General features: G+C 37.9%; 1 protein-coding gene across 2 annotated transcripts in view; it reads right to left on the reverse strand.

Annotated features, from left to right (window-relative positions):
- ARHGEF26 (Rho guanine nucleotide exchange factor 26) overlaps nucleotides 1-14,938 on the reverse strand; it is a 58,733-nt gene extending 43,795 nt beyond the window's left edge. For both annotated transcript variants that reach the window (XM_088132682.1, XM_088132681.1), the window contains exons 1-4: nucleotides 14,768-14,938; nucleotides 11,145-12,249; nucleotides 6,112-6,151; nucleotides 4,087-4,232 (exon numbers count right to left, since the gene is read on the reverse strand). In XM_088132682.1, the coding sequence (XP_087988808.1) occupies nucleotides 4,087-4,232; nucleotides 6,112-6,151; nucleotides 11,145-12,200 (1,242 nt within the window). In that variant the 5' untranslated portion in view covers nucleotides 12,201-12,249; nucleotides 14,768-14,938. The remainder of the gene's footprint in view (nucleotides 1-4,086; nucleotides 4,233-6,111; nucleotides 6,152-11,144; nucleotides 12,250-14,767) is intronic.
- Nucleotides 14,939-24,986: the final 10,048 nt, after the last annotated feature.

Raw genomic sequence — 24,986 nt, forward strand, 5'->3', positions numbered from 1 at the left:
TGATTTTATAAGACAGGGAATACTTAATTGTTCCTTTGTAACAACACTTCTTTACCTGAGATTCTCATTGTTCATGAAAGCAAAGGGGCTGTCACTCTGAGAATGGGATATTGGTATTATATCTCTGAAGACCTATTCTTTGTCTCTCTATGCTTCTGATGATCGGCTGCCTTAAGTCTCAATGAAAAAGTTCCCTGAAAGGCAATAATTAACTGTACCTAGCATACTTCTCTGTACAGCTTCACAGTGTATATTTGATACACCCTGTTAGCTCTCTATTTCTATAACTACTTTTCTGTATTTTATGTACTCTGGCAAAAGATGCAGCTATTTTAAGGTGTTGCAAATAACTTGAAAAACTTAATTGTATAACTTAACATATACTATTGCCAAGTTCATTTTCACTTTACTTCCTTATATGCTCACAATTCAAGCTATCTTTCACATGCGTATTATTGCCCTGTTATTGCATATTGTGAATGAGACAGCATAGCTTTTACTTCTTCAAACAAAGGGGGCTTTAAAAAGAGCTGGAATATATCACATTTCAAATAGCTTAGGAACTATTTTCAAAAGACTTTCTGTTCTATCCAGCTCCTTTTTCATGCAGTCAATTAAGAAGAGATAAGCAAACTAAAAAAAACCCCAACAGCCTTACATAAAACCAGAGCACATGGAAGGAACAAAAAGAGTAATCATAATAACCCACACACATAGTATCAACATTACATACATATTACCTATAACATTACACGCATGTACATAAGTGGGTGTTACATGCTTGCTTGCTTAAGTGGAAGTCATTTATGGTCGACAAAGAAGAAATTTCCAGTTGCAGCCCCTATGCAACATCCCGATCCTCTTCCCTCAATAGTTAACCACGTATCGTTTTAACTCAGCTATACTAGCTGGATTTACACATTACTGTAAATCATAAACCATGATTTCTACCCGCCAATGACTGTTAAACCAAAACCAAACAAGCCACATTATGTTCTAATTTGATATGTGAATCCACACAATGTTTTCATGAGAACTGTATCAAATAATAGCAGAACAGGGTTGACTCCAAAGCCTCATTGCCTAGTAAGAATCCCACTTTCAGTCCTTTGGATCCATCTCATAAATTCTATATGGAACCCTGGTATCAGATTTTCATGATACAGTAGTATTTTATTGTGAATAAATGAGTAACAAAGTGATTTGATTTTGCTATTTAGTCATAATACATGCCATTTAAAACAAGAGCATAATGGGAGTTGTGCTAATTTTTAGACCATACAATCCACATAGCTTGCAGTTGATGCTTGTACTATTAAATACAGGAGACAAAAGAGGACACAAGTTTACAGAAAATGTCCATGTTATAAGTTGTATATATACCACTGCCCCCAAAAGACACAAACTCACCAAACTATACTTTTTTGTAGAAATATAGTACTATTTTCCTAGTGCGGAAAACTGTGACTAAGTGATCTATGTTTCTATAGTCTGCTATTGTCCATGTGTTACTATGTTCCTCCTTAGAATTTATCCAGCTTTATCATGAAAAGACTTTCCAAAAAGGGCACTGTTGAAGACAGAACTATCCTCTATAAAGTATAACACACATATTTACCTTGTTTGTATTAACTATTTATCTACACCGTTTAATGCTGCAGCCTCCAGAGCTTCGTAAGAATCTGACTACAACCAACTTGTTACTCACCAGCTATTTAGCGCCTAGCAACTTGGTCCATCTCATCTTTGAAAGCCATGTTTTTTAGCCACAGCTTAACAGATTAGATTCTGCTAACCTACAGATCTTCCCTTAAAAACACATCACCTGGGCTCACAAACTCATTAAGTCATAACAGTTTGTTTGGTATGCTGAATAAACCCAACCAAATTACTCAATTTTGCTTCATATTTGGGAGAGCAAGAACAGGCCATAATGTGTGATTACTGAACTATATTTGGCATGGGGAATTTTTCTCTTATACCTTTCAATTAATCCAGTCATTCTTACATACAAGATTATGTTATAGCCTATAGTGCCTTTTTTTTAGAAAGTCATCACTGCATAAATAATAGGCTAAAGACAATTTTACTAAAGGGAATCAGAATCATTCTTGAATCATAAAAGCATTAAGTTTTCTTCTATTCACTTTTGGGAACAATAGTTGTATGCAAAGATACTGCCAAGTATTAAAATCAAATATAAGCAGCTAACTACACGTCTCTTAAGCGATTTATTAAATTGTACTTGTAAGTGCAGCTAACTTCAGAATACAAAAAAGTATAATTTTTGACCTCTTACAGATTAAGATTTTTCAAAATTATTTCCGTGGCTGTGAAACTGCAGGAAAATCGTTGTATCACGGCACTGGTTTTCATTATCTGCTTGCCCATTATCCATTTCACAGGCTGCTGATATCAACTGGGCAGGGGCTAATGACATGATTATTTTTTGCAACAGCTCTATCCAATCCCTATGGAATGGTGTGGGAAGCAACCACATGAAAGCAATAATCAAACTGCTAAGATAATGGCTAAGTTTGGATGTTCACACTATAATTTAAGCTCCCTGCAATGAGCCATTTCAGGCTGGAGCAGTCCATCTTCTCTCCTAATCCAGCAGAGACCACAGCAGGAAATTAGCAGCACAGCACAATTGGTTGTTCTGACTGCAATAGGTCAAACTTTGAGTAGTTAATGAAAACAACCGTTTTAAAACTGTTGATTAAAACAATGATTTTTGGCTTGTTCTTAAACTATGCTGTTAAGTTATGTTGTATATCCGATTTAGCTGAAACCCAGTTCAACTATACTGCTTCAGAAAGATTTAAGGAATTTTCACAGTGAATTTTTTGACTAAGCTCACATTTAAACTCTGAAAATTTTTAGCAATTTAGAATTTGGAAGGACAGAACATCTGTTCAGCTATTCGGCTGACTGTGTGGAAGGACAGACATATGGAAATACATAGAAAAACATGACCTGCCCTTGACTCTCCCTGCTCTTCATGGAGCGATCTGCATTTCTTAAGGAGAACTGTTACTTACATTGGCTAGACCTCAAAGGAATACACCTCTCCGTACAATGAAGGACCCCAATAAGGCAGGAGTATTCAGGAAAAAGTAACTTTTAAACTTCTACCTGAGCACAGAGATCAGGGACATAAAGAAGAAACCTGCTGGAGTCTTCCACACATTCAGTTGAATGCCTGACCAGGGCTTCCATCTCTGCAAAACTGAAATTGCTAGCAAAGTTTCAGGAGAGTTAGGATTCAAATTTAGTCAGTTTCAAAGAAGTCCCAATGGTTCCTTGATACAATAGTGACACGAAACGGCAGAGACAAGGAAAAAGGAAGGGGTAGTCTTTTGAGTGACAGCTTTAAAAGAGAACTATCACACTTTAAGGATATATTAAAAGCCATGCTTTCAGGGAACCAGTGTTTGCTTGTTCTGGCATTTATAAGAAAAGAACGTATTTCCATAACCTCTGTGCAGCTGCTCGTTCTTCATATTTTATATTTTTATTCTTTATGCACTGCTATACTGCCTACTCCATAAATTCAGCGCAGCTTAGTCATCACACATTAAAACATAGCCAATTAATCATTGGGCAATTAAACAGCTAACCCACATACTGCTGTCAGCCACATGTGAAGATCTCTCCAAAAGGCTCTGTGGAAAGACCCACCTTTTACTGCTTTCCTAAATGGTAAGAAGGAAAGAGCCATCCTGACCACCCTCCCTATGGTTATTCTATTAAACATCAATCTATTAAACATGCATCAAAGGTTTTCCTCTCCATAAAATTCCAGTAGAGATGGTTCCTGAAGTCTTAACACATTTGACTTATGGTCTGAATGCTTTAAAAACCATGAGTCAAAGGCAGGAGTAAAGATCCGGCAGCTACCTCTCTTTGTCAATTACAACTGTTGAATATTATCTGGATGTTCATAAACACTTTGCTTTGGGAGGAAGCTGAGGGTAAAGAAAGGCTATAAAACCTCACATTGGCTGGTAAAGAGACTTGCTTATAAGCATCACTGGTTTCCAATTTTAGCTTTTAGCTACATACTAATATTATGACACTTACCGCAGACAGTTGACTCCATGTCGATCTTAGAGGTTTGTACTGAATAACTATTTTTTCATCTGACTTGTGTTCTTTTGATTCTACCTCTTCATCGGAATCTATATCCAAAGCTTTTTCTTTGTAATTCTGATACAACACTGCGTTTTCTGCAATAACACAAAAAGGAAATTGATTTGAGGAGTTTCTAGACTACATAATTATAATTTTCTCTTTGATAGACAGTCTTGTTCAGAACAGATACCAGACTAGCATATTGCAAGTTACAGGAACAGCAATAAAGAAATTTAGTAAGGAAAAACAAAAAGGAACCCATTTTATTCTCCCCCATCCTGTAGGTAAGGGTTCTTGTGAATTTTGGCTGATTTAAGCAAGTAAGCAAGGTATGTGACGAGGAAAGAATAAAATCAACTGAAATTTTAAATAGGATCAGTTAGCTTCTTGTACTTATAATTGCAAACACAGAGCTGAAATGTATATAGTGACATCTTAGATTTTCAGTACTATATATAGGTCTTTTTTCTCATTCCCAGTTAAAATGTAATAAATTATGTTCACAAAATAATCAAATCATCCCATATTTAATCTTGTTGCATAATTTATACAAGCTATGTTTAGATTTCCTTTACATTTTAAATACTGAATGCACATTACTCTAATAAGATCCAAGAAACTGATAATATCTTAGCAACATGTTGTAAAGCCGCAGTAGTACTGAACATCGTGTTATTGGAAATAAAACGAATGGGCTTGACCTAAGTGTTTGAAGTCTCAATGAGAAATCCCAGATAGCCCCATTTTCAGTTAAATGTTAAGTCCCTTTATATTCCACATGAATAATAATAAATAATTAATATAATTCAAAAATACACACATAATCAGTTAGGAGACCTAGCAAGTCAACAGTAAGACGACTTTGTGAAAGTAAGCTGAACTATGTTTCAAGTCTTCTTATATGCCAATCCTATGAATATTTATTTAATTCTATAGAAGTTAGTTCTATGTATATACATGGGATCAGTCTGAACAAGTCTGCTTTCCTGTTATTAATACTCTTTGTGGAGGAGGATAGGAATTGGACTTGACCCCTGCTTTCAAACTTTCATGTTAGATTTCAACTGTTGTTCCATTTACAGCTTGGGGTGAAAGCCTAAGATTTATAAAATATAGAACATATAAATATGTTATACTGGTAATAAACAGTGTGAGGACACTGATGTGGAAGATGTGAGAATATATTAAAAACTGCATATATTAAACAAGCAGTGTATGTAATCAAATTAAATTTTTATTACTGTCACAGACCAGCATAAAGCAGTGTATGTCTACTGTAGCTAAAAAATGAAGCAGTCTCAAATTAAGAGAACCAAGGTGTTGAACGAACAAAGGCAAAGACATTAAAGGAAACTACTTGATGAGAAAACTAGGACAATATAACAAAGGGAAAATTATGAATTTAAAAAAAAATCCACTGACAGCAAAAGTAGTTTAACATGTGAAATGCAGGTGACCAACAAACAAACCAAAGTGTTGGCTAGGAAAGTGATCAATAAAACAATATGTAAATTAGGCCAAGAGGCAACAGTGATGACAACAGAAATTCACAACGCCCATGAGGATAGATGGGGAGGGCAAGTGGGAGATAACCAATGCATATATAATCCACTATAAGAAGATGAATAGCTCCCTCCCCCCAACCTTAACTATACAATATGACAGGATGGCAACTACTCCTTGCAATAGGAAGTCCCCTTCTCCTATTTTACTCTACTTGAATACATCATAAAGCTGGTCCAGAGAGTGCTCCCACCCAAGCTACTGGTGGAAGAACCCTACTAGATATTACAACAAAAATGCTAGTTTATATTTTCTGTAAAGGCTTTGGTTTTGTTTTCCCTCACCCTGATAATATAAATTAAACAGAAGAATCTATACCCTTGGTCCAAACTTTGCATTGCAGTGTAAAATGTAATTTGGTTCCACTTCTTTATATATCATTAAAAAGTACAGTACCCAACCAATTCTTACCTTGTCCATCAAAGGTCCCTTGTCCTTTGAGCATTTTCTTCTATAATATTTCAAAAAGAAAATAGAGAAGAGGAAGAGGAAACTGGTAAAAATAGGAATGTTCAGTGAATTGCATAAGAAAAATGAATTTAAAATGTTTTTCATAACATAGTGAATGACCAATGACAAACCTCATTAGTAAGTTATATTAGTAGCCATCTTCCAGGAGATCTATAACTTTGGTACAGTTCTGATTCTGAATCAAAACTTTCCAAAGCCATTCATAAAGAAAAAAAACACACTCTCAGAATCACTGCCTCCACTGACATTAGAGGAATAGATATTTACAAATAAGAGAATTTCATATGCATATCACTAATATTTTTTGTTCAAGAATAATTTAAAACTTTTTGTTAAAGTATGAAATGATTCATTGTGGTAAACTGTAATAAAATGCATAAAATAAGTGATTTTGTTAGGCTGAGATCATCTTTAAAGTCCATGGCATTTACGTAAAAAAGTCAGTCTTTTTTCCTAATTATCCTAAGAAAACTTCTGATTCTATAGAATAGGGGTTTCAATATACAATCATAAAAACTAATTCACACACCAGGCTTTATCTAAATTTGTGAAGATTTTTAAAGCATTTTCTTTTAGACTCTCTATATATTCCATCACAGGTAATGTTATTAAGGCTTAAATTTTACATTATTTGTTAATAAGTCTAGGGGGTTAGACTGAAATTTGGGTACATGCAATGCGACTGGCATAAACAGACCTCCTTATTCCACCTCCACCTAGCAGATTTTCCAGTCTCCCAAAGTTATACAGAAAATCAGAAGTATCAGCCAGAGAAAACAGGTGAGAGGTCAGATGAAGGCTGGATTTACAGAGATACCTCTTGCATCCCAATTTGCCTCATTCACCTTCATCATGAGAAAAGAGTGACAGAATATAGTAGCCATGATCTGTTGGCCAAATCACAAGTAGTTAAGTTTATGTATCAACCTAAGCCATAACCATAATTTGCAAAACACAATGGCTGGATTGCAAAATGCATTAAGCTACACGTTGCAGTAGAATCACTGGAGTCAACAAACCACACAGTCTCCAGAGACTTAAAAAACATTCCTCAGATGGTATCCACAGATGACCAAAATGAAATATTTAAAAAAATAATTTTCAAATCCTGTCAGTTTTTTTATGTTTGAATACACACATTCCTCCCTGAAAGTACAGGATGGAGAGGGGTTAGATTATGACATTTTTAAAGAAATATTATTTGTAAGTTTTAGTGGCCAGACAGCTGTACCTTGATGCCTAGCAGTGATTGGACTGCAAATTAAAAAAAAAAAAAAAAGGAATTAAGCATGCTGTTTTTAGTAAAGACACGACAGCAAAACTACATACGAGAAATCCAGTAATACATCTCTGCCATAGTTAGTTCAGTTATACAAATGTTGCCCTTGCACAAATTATTTATGAGTTTGAAATTCTGGGAAATTTATCTTTTCTTCATGCAAAAGGGTCTGTGTTAATGGTTAGTGAGTAACCCTGTCAGTGTAATGAGGTTCAGCAACAGATAATGAGCCATTTTGACTAATATAAATTAAGATGCCAGAAATGTTGATTTGTAGATATCTATCCCCTTACTCCAACGATCTTAAAAGAAACCCCAATTCTAAATAATGCTTCCAAATATACACATTGGACTCTGTACTGGATATGCAATCTGCAAAAAAAGTTCATGAAGAATGAATTCCATTAGCCACCGTAGAAAGAACAATACTTTCATTCTGTTCTTCCAGTTTCTCAATTCCATGATTGTCCTGATATAAAACTGATAGAATCTCTATAAAGTGAATTCATCTTGAGGTATAACTGAAGAGCAGTTGCATAAACAATACTTCCATAAAGGTTTATACAGACATTTACAACCAGGAAATAATTAGCATAGCACCATCAATATAATGATAAATCAACATATACAATCTCAAATCTTTAACCAGGGCTTATTGACAAAATCTGGAACAATCATGTTTACTACATAACCCAATGTTATAAACTTGAGCGTCTGAAGGGAAGCTTATGAAACAGTAATCTCATTCTCTCAAACACACATCTACAGGTGAAACTCGAAAAATTAGAATATCGTGCAAATGTTCATTTATGTCAGTAAGGCAACTCAAAAGGTGAAACCAATATATGAGATAGACGCATAACATGCAAAGCGAGATATGTCAAGCCTTACTTTGGTATAATTGTGATGATTATGGCGTACAGCTTATGAAAACCCCAAATTCACAATCTCAGAAAATTAGAATATTACATGACATCAATAACACAAGGATTGGAAATAGAACATTATCAGACCTCTGCAAAGTATAAGCATGGATATGTACTCAGTACTTGGTTTGGGCCCCTTTTGCAGCAATGACTGCCACAATGTGGCGTGGCATGGATGCTATCAGCCCGTGGCACTGCTGAGGTGTTATGGAAGACCAGGATGCTTCAATAGCGGCCTTCAGCTCCGCTGCATTGTTCGGTCTCATGTCCCTCATCTTTCTCTTGGCAATGCCCCATAGATTCTCTATGGGGTTCAGGTCAGGCGAGTTTGCTGGCCAGTCAAGCACAGTAATCTCATGGTCACTGAACCAGGTTTTGGTACTTTTGGCAGTGTGGGCAGGTGCCAAGTCCTGCTGGAAAATGAAGTCAGCATCCCCATAAAGCTCATCTGCAGAAGGAAGCATGAAGAGCTCCAAAATCTCCTGGTAGACGGCTGCGTTGACCCTGGACTTAATGAAGCACAGTGGACCAACACCAGCAGATGACATGGCTCCCCAAATCAACAGAGACTGTGGAAACTTCACACTGGACTTCAAGCCTTGTGCATTGTGTGCCTCTCCATTCTTCCTCCAGACTCTGGGTCCTTGGTTCCCAAATGAGATGCAAAAGTTCCTCTCATCAGAAAAGAGGACTTTGGACCACTGGGCAACAGACCAGTTTTTTTCTGTAGCCCAGGTAAGACGCTTCTGACGTTGTTTGTTGTTCAGGAGCGGCTTGACAAGAGGAATACAACATTTGAAGCCCATGTCCAGGATCCGTCTGTGTGTGGTGGCTCTTGATGCACTAACTCTAGCCTCAGTCCACTCCTTGTGAAAGTCCCCAACACTTTTGAATGGCCTTTTCCTGACAATCCTCTCCAGGCTGCGGTCATCCCTGCTGCTTGTGCACCTTTTTCTACCACACTTTTCCCTTCCACATAACCTTCTATTGATGTGCTTTGATACAGCACTTTGGGAACATCCAACTTCTTTGGCAATTACCTTTTGGGGCTTTCCCTCCTTATGGAGGGTGTCAATGATGGTTTTCTGCACAACTGTCAGGTCAGCAGTCTTTCCCATGCTTGTGATTCCTACTGAACCAGCGTGAGAGACCATTTAAAGGCTCAGGAACCTTTTGCAGGTGTTATGGATTCATTAGCTGATTAGAGTGGGACACTTTGAGCCTAGAATATTGAACCTTTTCACACTATTCTAATTTTCTGAGATTATGAATTTGGGGTTTTCATAAGCTGTATGCCATAATCATCACAATTATACCAAAGTAAGGCTTGACATATCTCGCTTTGCATGTAATGCGTCTATCTCATATATTGGTTTCACCTTTTGAGTTGCCTTACTGACATAAATGAACATTTGCATGATATTCTAATTTTTCGAGTTTCACCTCTATATACATTTTCGGCTTCCAGTCTGGAGAAACACCAAGCAAGTCAATTCATGACCCTGCCTTTTTCTGAGATAAGAATGAGGCACATGGCTTGCTCCCGATCCCAACAAGAACTTTAAGTGCCTAAAATCACAGGTCAAAGAAAGTCACTGCTCTCAATGTTTAGTTTGTTTCTATACTGGACAGTACTCCACACTAACCAAGCTCTGAACACAGGGAAGAGAACTGGGCTTTTATTCAGAGCTTGTACTAGAGCTGAGATGTATTTCATTCACAAGACCTCATCCCATACGGATATCCAGGGATAAATTTTTGGATAGCTGCGAAGAGAACTTGATAGAATAAAGAACTCACTATGGGTGTTTTAGCCATGCAGTTTCAATCTTAATTTCCTACTCAAAGGAGTAAATATAGGATTACCACAGATAACAAAAAGTGGGTGATACATTGTATAAAGAATTAAAACATGTACATTTTAAGAAACGTAATGCACTTCACTTTTAAGAAAGTTTTTTTTCCCCCTCCCAAATGGATAAGGTTATATGATAGCAAAGGCTCCATTCAGGAAGGTTTCAAAGACTCATTTGGTGACAGAATCTCCTAAATCTGATACAATAATAAAAATACGAAGGCTGTTGTCTGTAAGTAGTTGACATTAAGATCTGTGTTATAAATTGGAGATAATATAGAATATTATGCAGATAAAAATGAACTTATTTCTTTTCCTACTGGTTTCCTACTGAGAGAAGTTGGTATATTTGTAGGGTCAATATACACATAACACAACATGAACTTTGTGGTAGAGAACACTTCCTTTCTCATCCCTAAACCTACAAGATTTCTCATGAATTTTGTTTCTGCATACCATAAATCCATTCAAGGGGCAAGTCATGTCATATTAGAAGTGTGTATACACACACACACACACAAATATTCCTTGTACTTTGTTTTGTTATCTTTTTCCTTCCCTAGTATATCTCCATCTAAGTCAACACAGTTTAGGAAAAGTCACAAACTGGACAGATTCTTTCATCTATTTCACTTGCCATTTGTGTTCATCCTACGATTAACCACTCTAATGAATGCATGTTTGCAGAATGCATCTTTCTACATTTGGCTGTATTCATCAGAGCAAATATGCCTTTTAAGTAATCTGTGAATTGGTAAATTGCAAGATGTAACCCCTTTCAAAGATTACTCTATGGTTAAAACACTACTCTGATCTTCTTGCAGCATAAAAAGTAAAACACCAAATGTTTAAAATAATCCAATCTGAACTACCAATGATTGTAAACTATTAATAATTTCATCTATTTACTTACCTTTATTCTTCCTAAACTAGAGAATTTCTCTTTATCTTCCATGACTGCCTTCAGCACTGGCTGAGACATCCTGCTTTTCATTTTAAAATTGGCAATACCATCAAAGTCAATACCACTCACAACAGCTCGTCGGTATGAAGTAGACCTCAAGCTACGCTTTAGCATCCCTGGATTCTCCACATCCCCTTCTGCTTCATCTTCACTGGCTACCAAAGGTGCATCAAGAGTCTCTACCATGCTGCGTACCTTAAGTACCCTGCTGTTTGGTTCTGCATTCTGACAGTTAGCTTTGCCAATCACTCTTACTTCAGAAGCTAAACTCTTAGGGATGATCTGCTGTTTCCCCACTTTTAATGCAGCAAGACTATTTGTACTCAGAATAACAGCTGACATATCTGATTGGTCATTCCGATTTGATGGTATTCTTTGTAGAGGCAAATGCGGGACATCTGAGGGAGCACGCAGGCAAACAGATTCCTTTTCTAAGTTTTTAGGAAGTTGATTGGGTTGTAATGCTAAGGCAATAGTTGTGTTGTTATTTGGTGAATGCACAATTTCTGTTGGCGACAGTCCAAGGCTTGATGTAAAAACAATTTGTTCCTTCTCAGGGCTAAGTGATGCTCGATTAGAAGCCTTTCTTGAGTGTGTTGATTTACTGCCTGCTGAATCTATGCAACCACTAGATGTGAAGTCTGTAGAATTATTTGAAACCATTTTCAAGATTTGAGGGGACTGGTCAGAAAGTGTAGAAGATAAGGTTCTATGTTCTGGAAACTGAACTTTTCCATTTGCCACATTTTTACAGGTGAAAAGCAAGGGACTTCTCTGAATAGAGTTGCTGTCCGGAGAAGTAATTATTGTTTCGTCAGGTTGGGTTAAAGTGAATGTATCTTTGTCTTCAACAGGAAAATCTGTGAAGAGGACCCCAGTGGAACTCTGATAGGATTGTGGTCTGGGTTTGTTCTTTGTATGCAAATGCCCACGATGAGGTGATCTTCTCTTCCACAATGGTATAATGTTGTTATTGGAAAAGTCTACTTCATTTTGTCCATCCATAACCCAGAACTGAGGTCAATTCAACATCAACACAGGAATGCAATATGTCCTATTGCACAATAAAAAAGGGGAAAAAGAACTTAAATCATTCAGTAGCTATTGACAATCTGGCTAACAAATCACCCTTGATGGGGAGAGGATAGAGAAGAAAGTGTCCACCATTTCCAAAGCACTACTAGTTCATGTTGGCCAAGAAAGTGGGGCTTTTCAGTCTGGGAGACTTGTCAGGTGGGGGGGGGGGGATTTCAGCAGCGGCATAGCTAACAGATACTATTCAAACCCCTCTCAGATGTACAGAGGAGGAATAGATTAAGTTTTGGGACCTCTGCAAGGTTCTTCTTTTAAACAGTAATTGCCCAGGCCCCATTTATGGAGGAAGAAAATCTAAATATAGGTCAGTATTTGAAATTATCAGATGTATTGATATTTCTCATTCAAATAAAAATCCTAATAATTGTTTCAATATTTTCCATCTTCCCATAGACTTCCACTGTGGTTAAAGAATGGAGAAAAATACTGCATTCCATAGGATGAAATGAAAAAAGAAGGGTGCTTGATGAACATTCTCTCAAAGACTTTAGGCCTACAGCTGGTGGGAACACTTATTAGTGGTGGACCCATGGAAGCAGAGTTTTGCAGAGAAATAATTAAGCAATCTGGAATGTATTCTTAACATAATAACTGTAATAACTTAGTTATATAAAATGGCTCACTGGTTATATTGTGCCAGAAAAAATTATAAACTTTCAATTGAAGTTTTACTGAGGTAGTTTCTTTTTCTACATGCAGTTAAACGGAAAAGGAAAAAGGTGGCTTTTTAAATAAAGGGGCTACTAAACTACAGCACTAGAAGACTTGCCAAGAATAATTTAACGTAAGCCATGGTGGTTCCAGAAGGCAAAGCAAAGCAAAAGAAGTAAGAGTAATCATTTGTATTGGATCAACTTCTGTTGATGTACAAGTAAGCCACACTCTGCTCTTCAGCAGCCAGGCAAATGAAGAACCCTTTACATTTCCTGTCACTAATAAATTCTCTAGAAAAATATTTTTTTAAGTTTGAAATCATGTAGGTTATACAACAATCATGCAATCTGGTGCAATTTCCTTCATCAAATCTAATTTCATTCACTGCCACCATTAATCCATATTTCAGTACACTCCTAAGATTATACAAAATATGCTCCAATATGTACAATGAATAACAATGCTTTTGAGAACAAGGAAAAGTGGGGATGCCTTAAAAAGTACCCCAAAAGATACACAATGATGCATTCAAAGTGTCTTACTTTTTTCCTAAGGAATCTAAGGAGGTAGCTACCATATGACAAATCTGTTCCCAAATTCTTCTGTTTCAACAAAGAATAATGGCATTACATGCTGCAAAGTAGCACAAATTTAACCTCCTTTCCCAGAAACAAATCCTGCATAAATTTACATTGAAGAAAGTACCAATGAACTCTGTGGTATTCACTTCTGAGTTAACATGTACAGTATAAGATTGCACTTTAGCAGCAGTTTATTACATTGTGCCTCTGGCCAGCAGAATCCCAACCTGATAAGCAGAACTGTACAAAGTCTAGGAGCATTTTACCACCTAATGCATTTATTACACAACATGAGCTTTTAAAGCGAAAGATAGTGGCAAACTAAGATATTGCTTTGAAACATTTGTTCCACAATACTTGCATGGGGTTTCAGAACTGTATTTTGCTCCAACAACTCTATGCTCAAGTATGCATGTTAGAAAGCTTTGCTTAGCTTGAGGCTGAGAAAGCCCAGGCCCATTTTGAGGATAAACCCCATACAGTGCCATGGGACTTGCTGAAAACATGCATAATATTACAGTTAATACTTTGTAAGAAGCACAATAAACAAGAAGAATTCCAGCATCCACATTAGTCCAACTGCAGGCCACAATACAGTTGCAAACGTTCCAGTTCTCCAGGACTCTTGGACGGCGTTTCTACGAACCTATCCATCATAAGCAGAAGGGGAGGGGGGACGAGACGCTTTCTGTGGGCTATCCTCGAATTGAACTGTATCTGAAACAAAGGATTACTTTTTCCCTTTTGTCCTTTCAGGACGGCGTAATCTGTCTGAAGCCTTTGAAATTAAGCAGACTGCACCTTTAAGAAGAACAATCTGAACTCTCGCTCCTCGTATGAGCACTAGAGTAATTCCCATACTGTACATTCCTCCGTAACTGCTTGCTGTTCACTGTTCCTGTTGTTAGCATTCTTGTAGCACTGATATTACTCCCTACAATATTCCTGTTTGCTTGGTTTTTTTGGGGGGGGGAATAGAGTAGTCCCCCATCTACATGAGAAACTCCTGCGGCGCAGCGGTGGAAGAAGCACCGTGTTTACGCTCACCAACCCACCCCTCCTTTCAAGATCCCTTTAACTGCAGCAGCTGCTAGGGAAACTTTTCCTGCGGGAAAGGGGAGGGGGAGTCTTCCAGCCTGTCCCCCAGCTAGGGAAGCCCCAGCTTCTTTCCCGCCAAAATACCCAAATCCAGAAGCCGCCGGTCCCGTCGAATCCTTCCCCAATTAAGCCCAGCCGACTCACCTCATCGGAACCACAACGAAGTAAAGGCGGCGGCAAAGGACTTGCAAAGCGCTCGAGCCTCCGCGCTGCCGAAACTCCGACCAGTCGCGCCCGCGCGCCTGCTCCCAACTCGACCTGCCGCTCGCCCTCCTGTCCCCGCGCCGTGCTCGGCCTTCCGTCGGAGTCCCGCCCTCGCAAAGGCAAACCCCACCTTCTCAACCCGGCAGGAGGCGCAAGGAGAGGCTGGGTCCGCCCGTCCCCAAAGAACCTGTTCTGCTTTGCATGCAAGGGCGCAACCCTCCCGTCTGCCGCGCATCGGAGGAGGACGGGAAGGGCTTTTGAGGGCGCGTGAAATGGCCCCATCAATCACGCAGCGTTTGGGAATCAGACGTCCCGGTCCTACGGCCCGAAGGGGATGACTTCCAAATGGGATGGCGGGGGAAAGGGGAGCAGGGCGTCCCTTGAGTTATTTCAGTGTGATAAACAGAAGTACAAAGACGCAACGAACAAAATATACAACACATTATCAGACCAAAAATGTGAGGACTCTACAAGCTATTTAAAAGGTATCACCTGGATGAGGCTAAAATCAAATCACATTGTCATAAAACAAAATAAAATACTGCTTGCCATCTGGAGCGCGTTTTAGGTAGGGTGGGGAAGCAGCTGCAGAACTTTACCTCTTCCCCCCCCCCTTGTTTTATCAACTTATTGATCATTCTAATGAACTTGAAAATTTGCATGTTAATCCTTGGTTCGTGCACAAGCCAAACAGTTTTTGTTTTAAAGTATGATCTGTTAAATTCGCCATAGTATAAGGCTACTAGTTCTAAGCTGCAAATATCCAGATGGTAGCAAATTCAGTGGTACCTCGGGATACGAACTTAATCCGTTCCGTGACTCTGGACGTATCCCGGGTTGGTCGTAACCCGAAATGTTCGTTAGTAGAGGCGTTCATATCCCGAGGTACCACTTTACGGAAAACTCATGACATTTTTGCTGCTATCTGGTTGAAGTTTGGATGCTTGCCACGTGGATATGTTAGTTTATTGTTTATTAATTAGTCAAATGACTATATCAAATAAAATAAGGTGAAGCCACATGGATATGGTAATCCTACCATCGTGGACTGATTCACATAATGCTAAAACTTAACAGGTAAAGTTATACAGCATCAAATCAGAAACAAGCCATGGTCTGTAAGTGCTTTTTATTATGCCCTGTTGACCAGTTTTGGAACCTAAATGGAGGTCTTGGCACTTATAATTCATTAAAGATTTGAGCTGTACTACCTCACTCAAATATGGAGCCTTATTCTGTACCCTTATTTCTGCTCAGTAAAGTATAATCTCAAGTAAGTATGCATAAATTTGGAGCCGTAAGCATCTACCGGAATTTTCCAGTCTGATCTAGAGCACTCAATGAAACCTAACATCTAAACTGGACCCCACACATAGAATAGGCTTATTCAAAATTTGATCCAATAGTTTCAATGATTCAAGTACTAAACCTAAATAGTAAAATAATAGTAATAATAATAATAATAATAGTAATAATAATAATAATACTACAAAGCCAGAATTGAAAAGACAGCAACAGACAGAAAGGCTGCCTCTGCAAAGAAGCTGAAGAAACAGTGGACCACCTAGTTAGCTGCTGCAAGAAGATCACACAAACTGACTACAAACAACGGCATGACAAAATAGCAACAATGGTGCATTGGAATATCTGCAAGAAATACCATTTGCCTGCAAGCAAGAACTAGTAGGGCCAGAAAACGGACAAAGTAATAGAAAATGAAGAAGCTAAATTGCTCTGGGACTTCAGAATTCAAACAGACAAGCACTTGCCACACAACACCCAGACTTAACAATTGTTGATAAGACAAAAAAGTCTGCATAGTAGACATTGCAATACCAGGGTAGAATAGAGAAAAAACTGGAGAAAATCACAAGATACAAAGACCTGCAAATAGAAATAGAATGACTGTGGCAAAAGAAAGCAAAGAGAGTACCAATAGTAATAGGCACCTTGGGTGCAATTCCAAAACATCTGGAGCACCACTTGAAGACCATCAGCATTGATAAAATCATCAGTCAATTGCAAAAGGCAGCTTTACTTGGACAGCTTACATCCTGCAACAATACCTTTAACACCATCAAACAGCATCTGCCTATCCCAGGTCCTTGGGAAGGACTCGATAGGTGGATAAAAATGCCAAATCCAGTCTAAATAACTGGCTGACCGTGCGACCAACAATAATAATAATTGTAGGAGCTGAGAAATGTGAGGTTCTTGTATTTTCATTTATTGGACTATGTCTCCAGTGGACATATAGGAAAGAAGAAGAAAAGTACATTGTCATAACATGTAAGAGAGAAGAAGGTTGTCAGGCAAGGAAAGCCTCTCTGAGTTAAAAAGGTCCTGGGTGCTCCCCATGATGCTTGTAAAAAAATTGTCAGATAATTGTCCATTATTACCCTAACTTTTTAATTCTTTTGCAGATGTTTGGATAGATATTTAGTCCTTAATTCTTATGAACGAGTTGTGATCTTGAAGGGTTGAAACAGAAAGTAAGTGCCCACACAATTCACTGCAGAATTGCCACTATCATTCTTTCTAAAAAAAAATGTCTGGTATAATGAAAGGAAGAATGAGATTTTCCCTGTCCTTCCATATTTCCAACTGCAGTGATTTTCCTGATCTCTTATCCCCACTCGTTCTGTCACTTACCTCCTGCTATCATCCCGCAGCATTCCAAATGATGTTTTATGATGAAAGCTGGAGAAAGGTCATAATTCTGGGCTGTAAATAAGCAGAAGCAATATTGGCCATCTTTGTAAATTATGTAAGCACCAAAGCCTGCAGCTTCAAGGATGTCGTAACTTTTTAAAGGCATTGGTACATGCTGTACTGTAATTTTAAGGATCAGAAAAACATTAAAAGTAGTAAACATCATCTCTATATCATGCAAATTTGCCAAGAGGTTTTTAGGTAGCTACAAGTGTGCTGGCTGGGGAATTCTGGGAGTTATAGTCCATACATCTTAAAGTTGCCAAGTTTGAAAAGCAGTGATGTAGATTTACCAAATTCTTTTCCAGAGGAGTCTTGCACCTCTGTTTGCATGCCAGCTAGAAATCAAGTAAGTGATGTTTTCCTTATTATTGCATTTCCATGGTGAAAAAAAAAATCACATCACTGTTAAAGATACACAAATCCTTTCAGCGCTGGCAAAGATTACACTACTATTTTTGTGGTTTGGGCTGACAGACTTCTCTCCTATGTCTCTGCTGGCAACTTCATATGCTTATATAACATATCATGCTTCTGTTAGTAGCACAGCATCAAGCCAGATAGAAACTCTACTGGCTTGGCTATGAAATATAAAAAGACGTACTGTATTTCCAAAGCCTCAGCAAAGCTGGAAAAGGGTGGATTGCCTCTGCTCTAAAAGAAATACTTTTCAGACTCTTTGTTGAATCAATGTGGCCCCTAAGGTAAAATGATATATTCTGACATATCCAATAGCAGGAAAAGGCTTCTACATATGAGCTGCACACATGTGCAAATGTGTCTTCCAGCTACTAGTTGTGCCAGAGGAAGCACTCAGAATGATATGAAACTCCTGGTTGAGAATAGCATTTTCTCTGTATTGCAAAGCAAAACTAAGGTGACTTCATACAAGTTTACTATTTCCTAGATAATAGCTTACCAGAACATGACTGGGTGCTTTCATACAGTACTGTGTTCGCACATCACACTATATCACCATGCAATCAGCTTTGGTGATTTATAAAACATGATTTACATATTAAAAGAATTTGTGAACCCCGTCAGTAGTACCTTGTTCAATAAACCATGCATAACAAAATTGTGGCTTACTGTGATATAGGAACCTAGTGGCAGTTCTATGTATGGCTTTTTTCATCATAGCAACACATAGCAATTGCATAATCCATAAATTTTCAAGCCAAAAAAATTATGCAGGGTAAAACAATGTAAACAGACCCTGTATTTGAATTGGTACTGTCAGTAGTACGTGCATATATTAAGACTCAGAACCTTCCTTTATTAGTTATTTACAGCATCGCTGGGACAGCCTAGCAACCACAGTTTTGTCCCCTACCCCTATGAGGGTGACCTTTGTTAGACCATGATTTACACAGCTTTATCCCACTGTTTTCTGAATCACAAAACCCCAGCAAGGCCAAAAACAAAGGAGGATAGAGATTGCCAAGACAATGCATTATTATGCCAGCAACATTTTCTACTGCCACAGTAAAAGCTGAGCCCTGCTAAGGACTGCTAATGAGGAAAGGCTCTGAAGGGTGATTCTTTCTATTGGTAGAAGGCTATTTCCTTATGACCACTTTTTTAAAATGTGTTTGCATGCATGCCATCCTTAATTAATGCCTCTGGGGCAATTTACAGCATAGTAATTAAATACATTAATAATAAATCTGAACAGCCACCTTTAAATAGAAGGACAAAAGGCGGTTGTTAAACCATAATATTCAGCAGGAAATAAAGCCCAAATGCCATCTCTCATTGTTGGTAAATAAGAAGTAGTGTCAAAGGCAATATAATTATACCATCTAAGTACAGGAAAAAGGAAACACTCCTACTAGTAATTTAGATTTAAAACCTGAGCTTTCCCTAAGGATGACTAGGAATGGCATTTCCTTTCTTGTTTCTTGATCCTCTTTCACTGGTCATGAAAGGCAACTGAGGCTAAGAAACAGAGAACTATCCATGGGTCACCAGCAAGAATTTGAAAATTATGTTTGTTCTGCACTCTGTCCACTTGGCATGCATACAGAACACAGTTCTGTTCCTGGGAGGTCAGATGTAACCCTTGTGTTAGGTAAAGTGAATTGGGAACAACTCATCTGGTCATTACTCCAGAGTCCCAAGATTATTCTGCATCCTAAATTAGTCTGTTGCTTTCAAATTGGGATGGTGATAAACCCAAGAGTGCAGTAGAGTTCAAAATATTTTCTGGATGCTTCCAGATATAAAGCAGAGTTTCTACCAATTTTTGCTTCTTGGGGTTCAGGTAATTGCTTGGTCAGGACGTAGCTTGGCCAGGAGTATCTCTTGCCACCTTCAAAAAAAGAAGGTCTAGTTTGAATACCTCTACTACATTTCATTTGGATTACTGTAACATGTTCTATGTGAGACAGCCTTTCAACACTATTTCCAGGCTACCAGTAGAAAACATTCCATCCAAATGTTTTTGGTCTGGATATCCTTCATAACAAATATTACAACTTCACTGGCTTCCAATTAATTTTAAGGCATAACTCAAGATGCTAGTTTTGGTCCACAAAGCCATAAACTAGGAGCATGCAACTCTGTCAACTTGAGGGCCACATCAGACTTTGCATAGTATGTCAAGGGACACACTTCAAAAGTGGGCATGTTCAAGAGCTGTTTCTTTATTTAAAGGGCTGAAACTGTATCTTAAGCATCTGCAAGTCTTAAAGCAATAATTTTGTTCTGTATGCAGTAAAGGGCCAAAATTTGTGACCTCTCCTAATCTGGGGTCCATGAAAGGAATACTGGTGGACTGTATTTTTGTACTCCATTCTAAACAGTATGGGTTAAGTTATCTGAAGCACTGCCTGTTCCTGCTCTGTAATTTGCAGAGCATTCTGTTATAGCACACTCCTTTTAGCAAGGTTAGATTCTCTATTTCTTTCCCTCCCTTTCTTTCTTCCTTCCAGTTGGGATTTTAATTTTTTTTTTTTTTTAGTACCTTTTACTGATGATTTCTAATCCAATTGCACTGAGCATTTTGTTCCTATGCTCTCCCATAATTTTATTGTGATTTGATTTGTGTATGACTGCCCATGTTGTTGAGCATGAAACTGAGCAAACTCAGGGAGGCAGTGAAGGACAGGAAGGCCTGGCGCGATATGGTTCATGGGGTCACAAAGAGTCGGACACAACTTAACGACTGAACAACAGCAAGCCCATGTTGTAGACAGAAGATGCAATTTATAAATCCAATAATTAAATAACTTCATTCATTCATTCATTCATTCATTCACTCACTCACTCACTCACTCACTAACTGGTTTATATGTTACTAGTCCAATAAAACTAAAAGCAGTTTACAAAGGAAAAAAATATAACATAAAAAATATAAGATAAATTAGATTAACAGGAGACATAAAAGAAACCAAATAGCATCCCAAGGAACAGCCATAACATACAAAATTATACAGGAAGGTCTTCCTTATTACCAGTCCCCAAGGCTCTCTGGAAAAGTCGGGTTTTAATGGATTTCTGAAAAACTAATAGGGTGGGGGCCAATGTAACTTCTGCAGGAATACTGTTCCAAAGAAGGAGGGGCAGTGACTTCTTTTTCAGTCACTTTTGATTCTTCCTGACCTGATGACATCATTTAGTCACACTGACTATCAACAGTTGCTTTGCTGGGTTCTTGTCAGTGGTGATAGCATCTAGCCACCTTTTTTTCTCTTGGCTTCTTTTTCAATTGCCTTTGAGTTTTCCAGGTGACAAGATCTTTTCCAATGATTCTTGCCATTTCATTAAGTATCAAAAATATTTAAGCTTAACTTCATTATTAGTGCTTCAGAAAAGCAGTCTGGTTGTACTTCATGTAGTAGTGAATAATTTATTCTTCCTGAGGACTAAGGTGTTCTCAACAAATTTCTCCAGAACCTCAATTCAAAGTTATGATTTTTTTATTCATTCAATCCAATGTTCCAACTTTCACAGCCATATGCTACAACTGGGAAAACCATATCCTTAGTTGACAACCTTAGTTGTCAGTGTGATGTGTCCGCCCTTTAATATTTTCTCTAAATCTGTCATAATCTTTCTCCTGAGTAGGAGATTTCTCTTTATTTCATGGCTACAATCACCATTTCTGTGAATTTTAGAGTCAGGGAAGACAAAGTCTATTACCATATGAAGTGTGTCTCTACCTGTTTACATTCTGCAGGTTTTGCTTGTTGACATCATCTTGGGTTGTTGTTTTAATATTAAGCAAAAACTGGCTTTTGCACACTCTGCCTTCACTATCAGCAAGAGCCTCCTGCAGTAATATGTAGAAACCATAATGGAGAACTTCCTAAAATAACGCTTCTTGAGAGATTTCTAAAATAAACCATAGTCACTGAATCAATAAATGAAAGTGGAAAGCAGACAACTTTACCAACTGCTTAGTATTAGTGAAAGTTGTTTTAGAAGTTATATGCATTTAAAAAGAGGAATGTGTCTGCCTAGAGTTTCTCTTATAAACCTTGCATTGAATTGTGATTCAAGTTGGTATGTTCACATTTTCACCATTCATTTTTTTAAAAGCATAGTGGGTGAAAAAAAATGTTCACAGTCTACTGATCAACCAGCTAGCCTGTATTTATAAGAGATAATAAAGGATGATAAATTATCAGATAAAGTCTACCATAAAAAGCAGGACTCTATATGTATAATCTTTTATGTACTGGGCATGCAACCAGGATAACAATAGATTGTACAGTATGCAAACATTCCTTTCATAGCTATAGAAGCAACATGGTGCTAATTTTAACAAAAAGAATGCTCTTAAACCAGTTTTCCCTGATTTGACTGCCTTCAGGTAAGTTGGTCCATTAGCCTCAGTCACCTTATCCTGCCATATTTAGTTGAAGGCTGCACCTTAATATAAGGTAGCTTAATATAATGTAAAGGTAAAAATTCCCTCAAGTCAGGCACAATTTCTGCTGATTACATAGACAACTAAACAAACTGTGTAGTTTGGCAACAAGAGGTCAATGGTTTGCCTTTAACTTCCTTCAGGATTTGTTTGTTTGTTTGTTTGTTTTAGCCTATAGCCCTGGGATTTCCTGATATTCTCCCGTCCATACTAACCTTATCTGGCCCTGCTCAGCATTTTTGATCAAGCTGGCTTCAAGAATGCATTTTAGGTAAACTGATAAGTGGATGTCACTGAAGACATATTTGGCATAAAGCCATTGTTCTAGTTCCCCTGTAAAACAACATGAACATGACCAAATAGAATCAGATTTTTTGTTGTTATAAATTCAAAAATGTACAAAGAAGGCAAAGTTCCATTGCAAATCTTTTCAAATAAACAAAACATTTAAAACATTGTCATACAGTCCTTTTAACATTGTCCATGGGGTTTTCTTGGCAAGGATACTGGAGTGGGTTGCCATTTAGATAGCATATTAAAAAGCAGAGACGTCATCTTGCCGACAAAGATCCGCATAGTCAAAGCTATGGTTTTTCCAGTAGTAATGTATGGCTGTGAGAGCTGGACCATAAAGAAGGCTGAGTGCCGAAGAATTGATGCCTTTGAACTGTGGTGCTGGAGAAGACTCTTAAGAGTCCCCTGGACTGCTAGGAGGTCAAACCAGTCAATCTTAAAGGAAATCAACCCTGACTGCTCATTGGAAGGATCGATAATGAAGCTCAAGCTCAGATACTTTGGTCACCTAATGCGAAGAGAGGACTCTTTGGAAAAGACCCTGATGCTGGGAAAGATTGAAGGCAAAAGGAGAAGAGGACGGCAGAGGATGAGATGGTTAGATAGCATCACTGAAGCAATGAGCATGAAACTGAGCAAACTCAGGGAGGCAGTGAAGGATAGGAAGGCCTGGCGCAATATGGTTCATGGGGTCACGAAGAGTCGGACACGACTTAACGACTAAACAACATACAGTCCTGGTCAGCATAAATCTGTTAAACATTATCTAAGATAGCCACCCATTTATTTTAGTCTTGATCAAATAAACCAATTTTGTATTCTTTTCCCTTTCTCCCAACAATCATTAGTCCCCTCAAATAATGTCCTAACGTCTGCTTTCTTTTCATGCTCTCTTTGTCTCTTCCCTCAAAATCAACGGCACCTTTAACAAGCCCCTTTTGTAAATCTAGTATAAATAGGTTATCCATGTCAGTATTCATATTCTCATTGTCTCTACAAGTCCCTTTTGTAAATCCAGTACAAAGAGGTTATCTATCTCACTCTTCTGGTTTAGTATTTGTGTTTCTTTTTTAATTGTTAAGTCATCAGCCAGTTTCATTTGTATATCCAATATTTCTTCTTTTGGTATATCCACTATTTCATCTTGTTTCATCTATTTCTTATAGGCTTTCATTTTTAAATCCACATTCAAATCGATTTCAGTTTTATTCAATGGAACATATTCCTCTTAATCTAGTTTTTCTATGATAGCAGATAACTTTAAAATTATTTTCTGAGCCCAATAGTCATAAATCTCTCTCAATGGATCCACTGATGTATTTATTTCCTTTAAGGCCCTCTAGTGACCAACCTTCAAAGTCACCTTATCAGGGTTTGTTTGTTTTTTTCCAATGTAGTTAAAAGGTTTCCCATGGGAAGGATTCTTATAGTTAATTTCAAAGATTTAATACAAGTCCACCTGGATCCTTAATCCCTTTAAAATTTTCTAAAATCAGCACTGTAATCACCCTTTTACTGTATATTCCAGAAAAAAATATATATATTTTTGTAAAACCTTAAACTCGTAGTTAAAACTTTTCTTAAAGGATTGAAGAAAAACTCACCAGTGAATATGATCAAACTTGCACTTCTGAAGGTTCTCAATCTTTAGAAACCAGTAGAAAAAAAATCCAAAGTGATTAAGAAGTGAGGTTCATTCAAACTTTGAGTCCATAAAGGCTAAATTGACGGCTATGAGCTTGCAGTCCCATGACTCCCAGCTGTTTGCAAGTCAACCACACAAACGTTGGTTTCTGCTGTCTACTCACAGAAAGCATCCATCCGGAGTTTGTATGGGCAATCTCAAGATCTCTCCTTTCTCCGGAGAGATTTCAGTGGTCCAGATCCAGCATCCATTTGTCGTTTTCAGCCATAATGTCTCCCGTTCTCCGAGGGAAGTCAGTTCGCCATTTCCCCACCAGAAGTCTCCACTTGCACCTTCAAGTTTCCTGCCACTTAACTTCATGCTGAAATATTTAGGTCATTGTTTCTGAAACTGAGCTTAAAAGGAAAGAGCTAGAGGAGTACAAGCTAGCTAGTCATTTAGTAGACTTATTGCCAATTTCCTTGTACTTGACAAAAGGCATTCTGCTTTCATTATGCCTGGGAAAAAAATAAGGCTTCTCTCCCTTGACGAATTTGAACCTGAATACTCACCTACACACATACCTTTAAAACAAAGACTTGGGCCTACAGCCACCTTGTCCCACGGGGCACAGTGATGATTCTGTACCAAACATT

Source organism: Python bivittatus, unplaced genomic scaffold (assembly GCF_059951505.1).
Source record: "Python bivittatus isolate LINGU-HERP-01145 unplaced genomic scaffold, Pbiv_v1 ctg000980_np1212, whole genome shotgun sequence".
NCBI lineage: Eukaryota > Metazoa > Chordata > Lepidosauria > Squamata > Pythonidae > Python > Python bivittatus.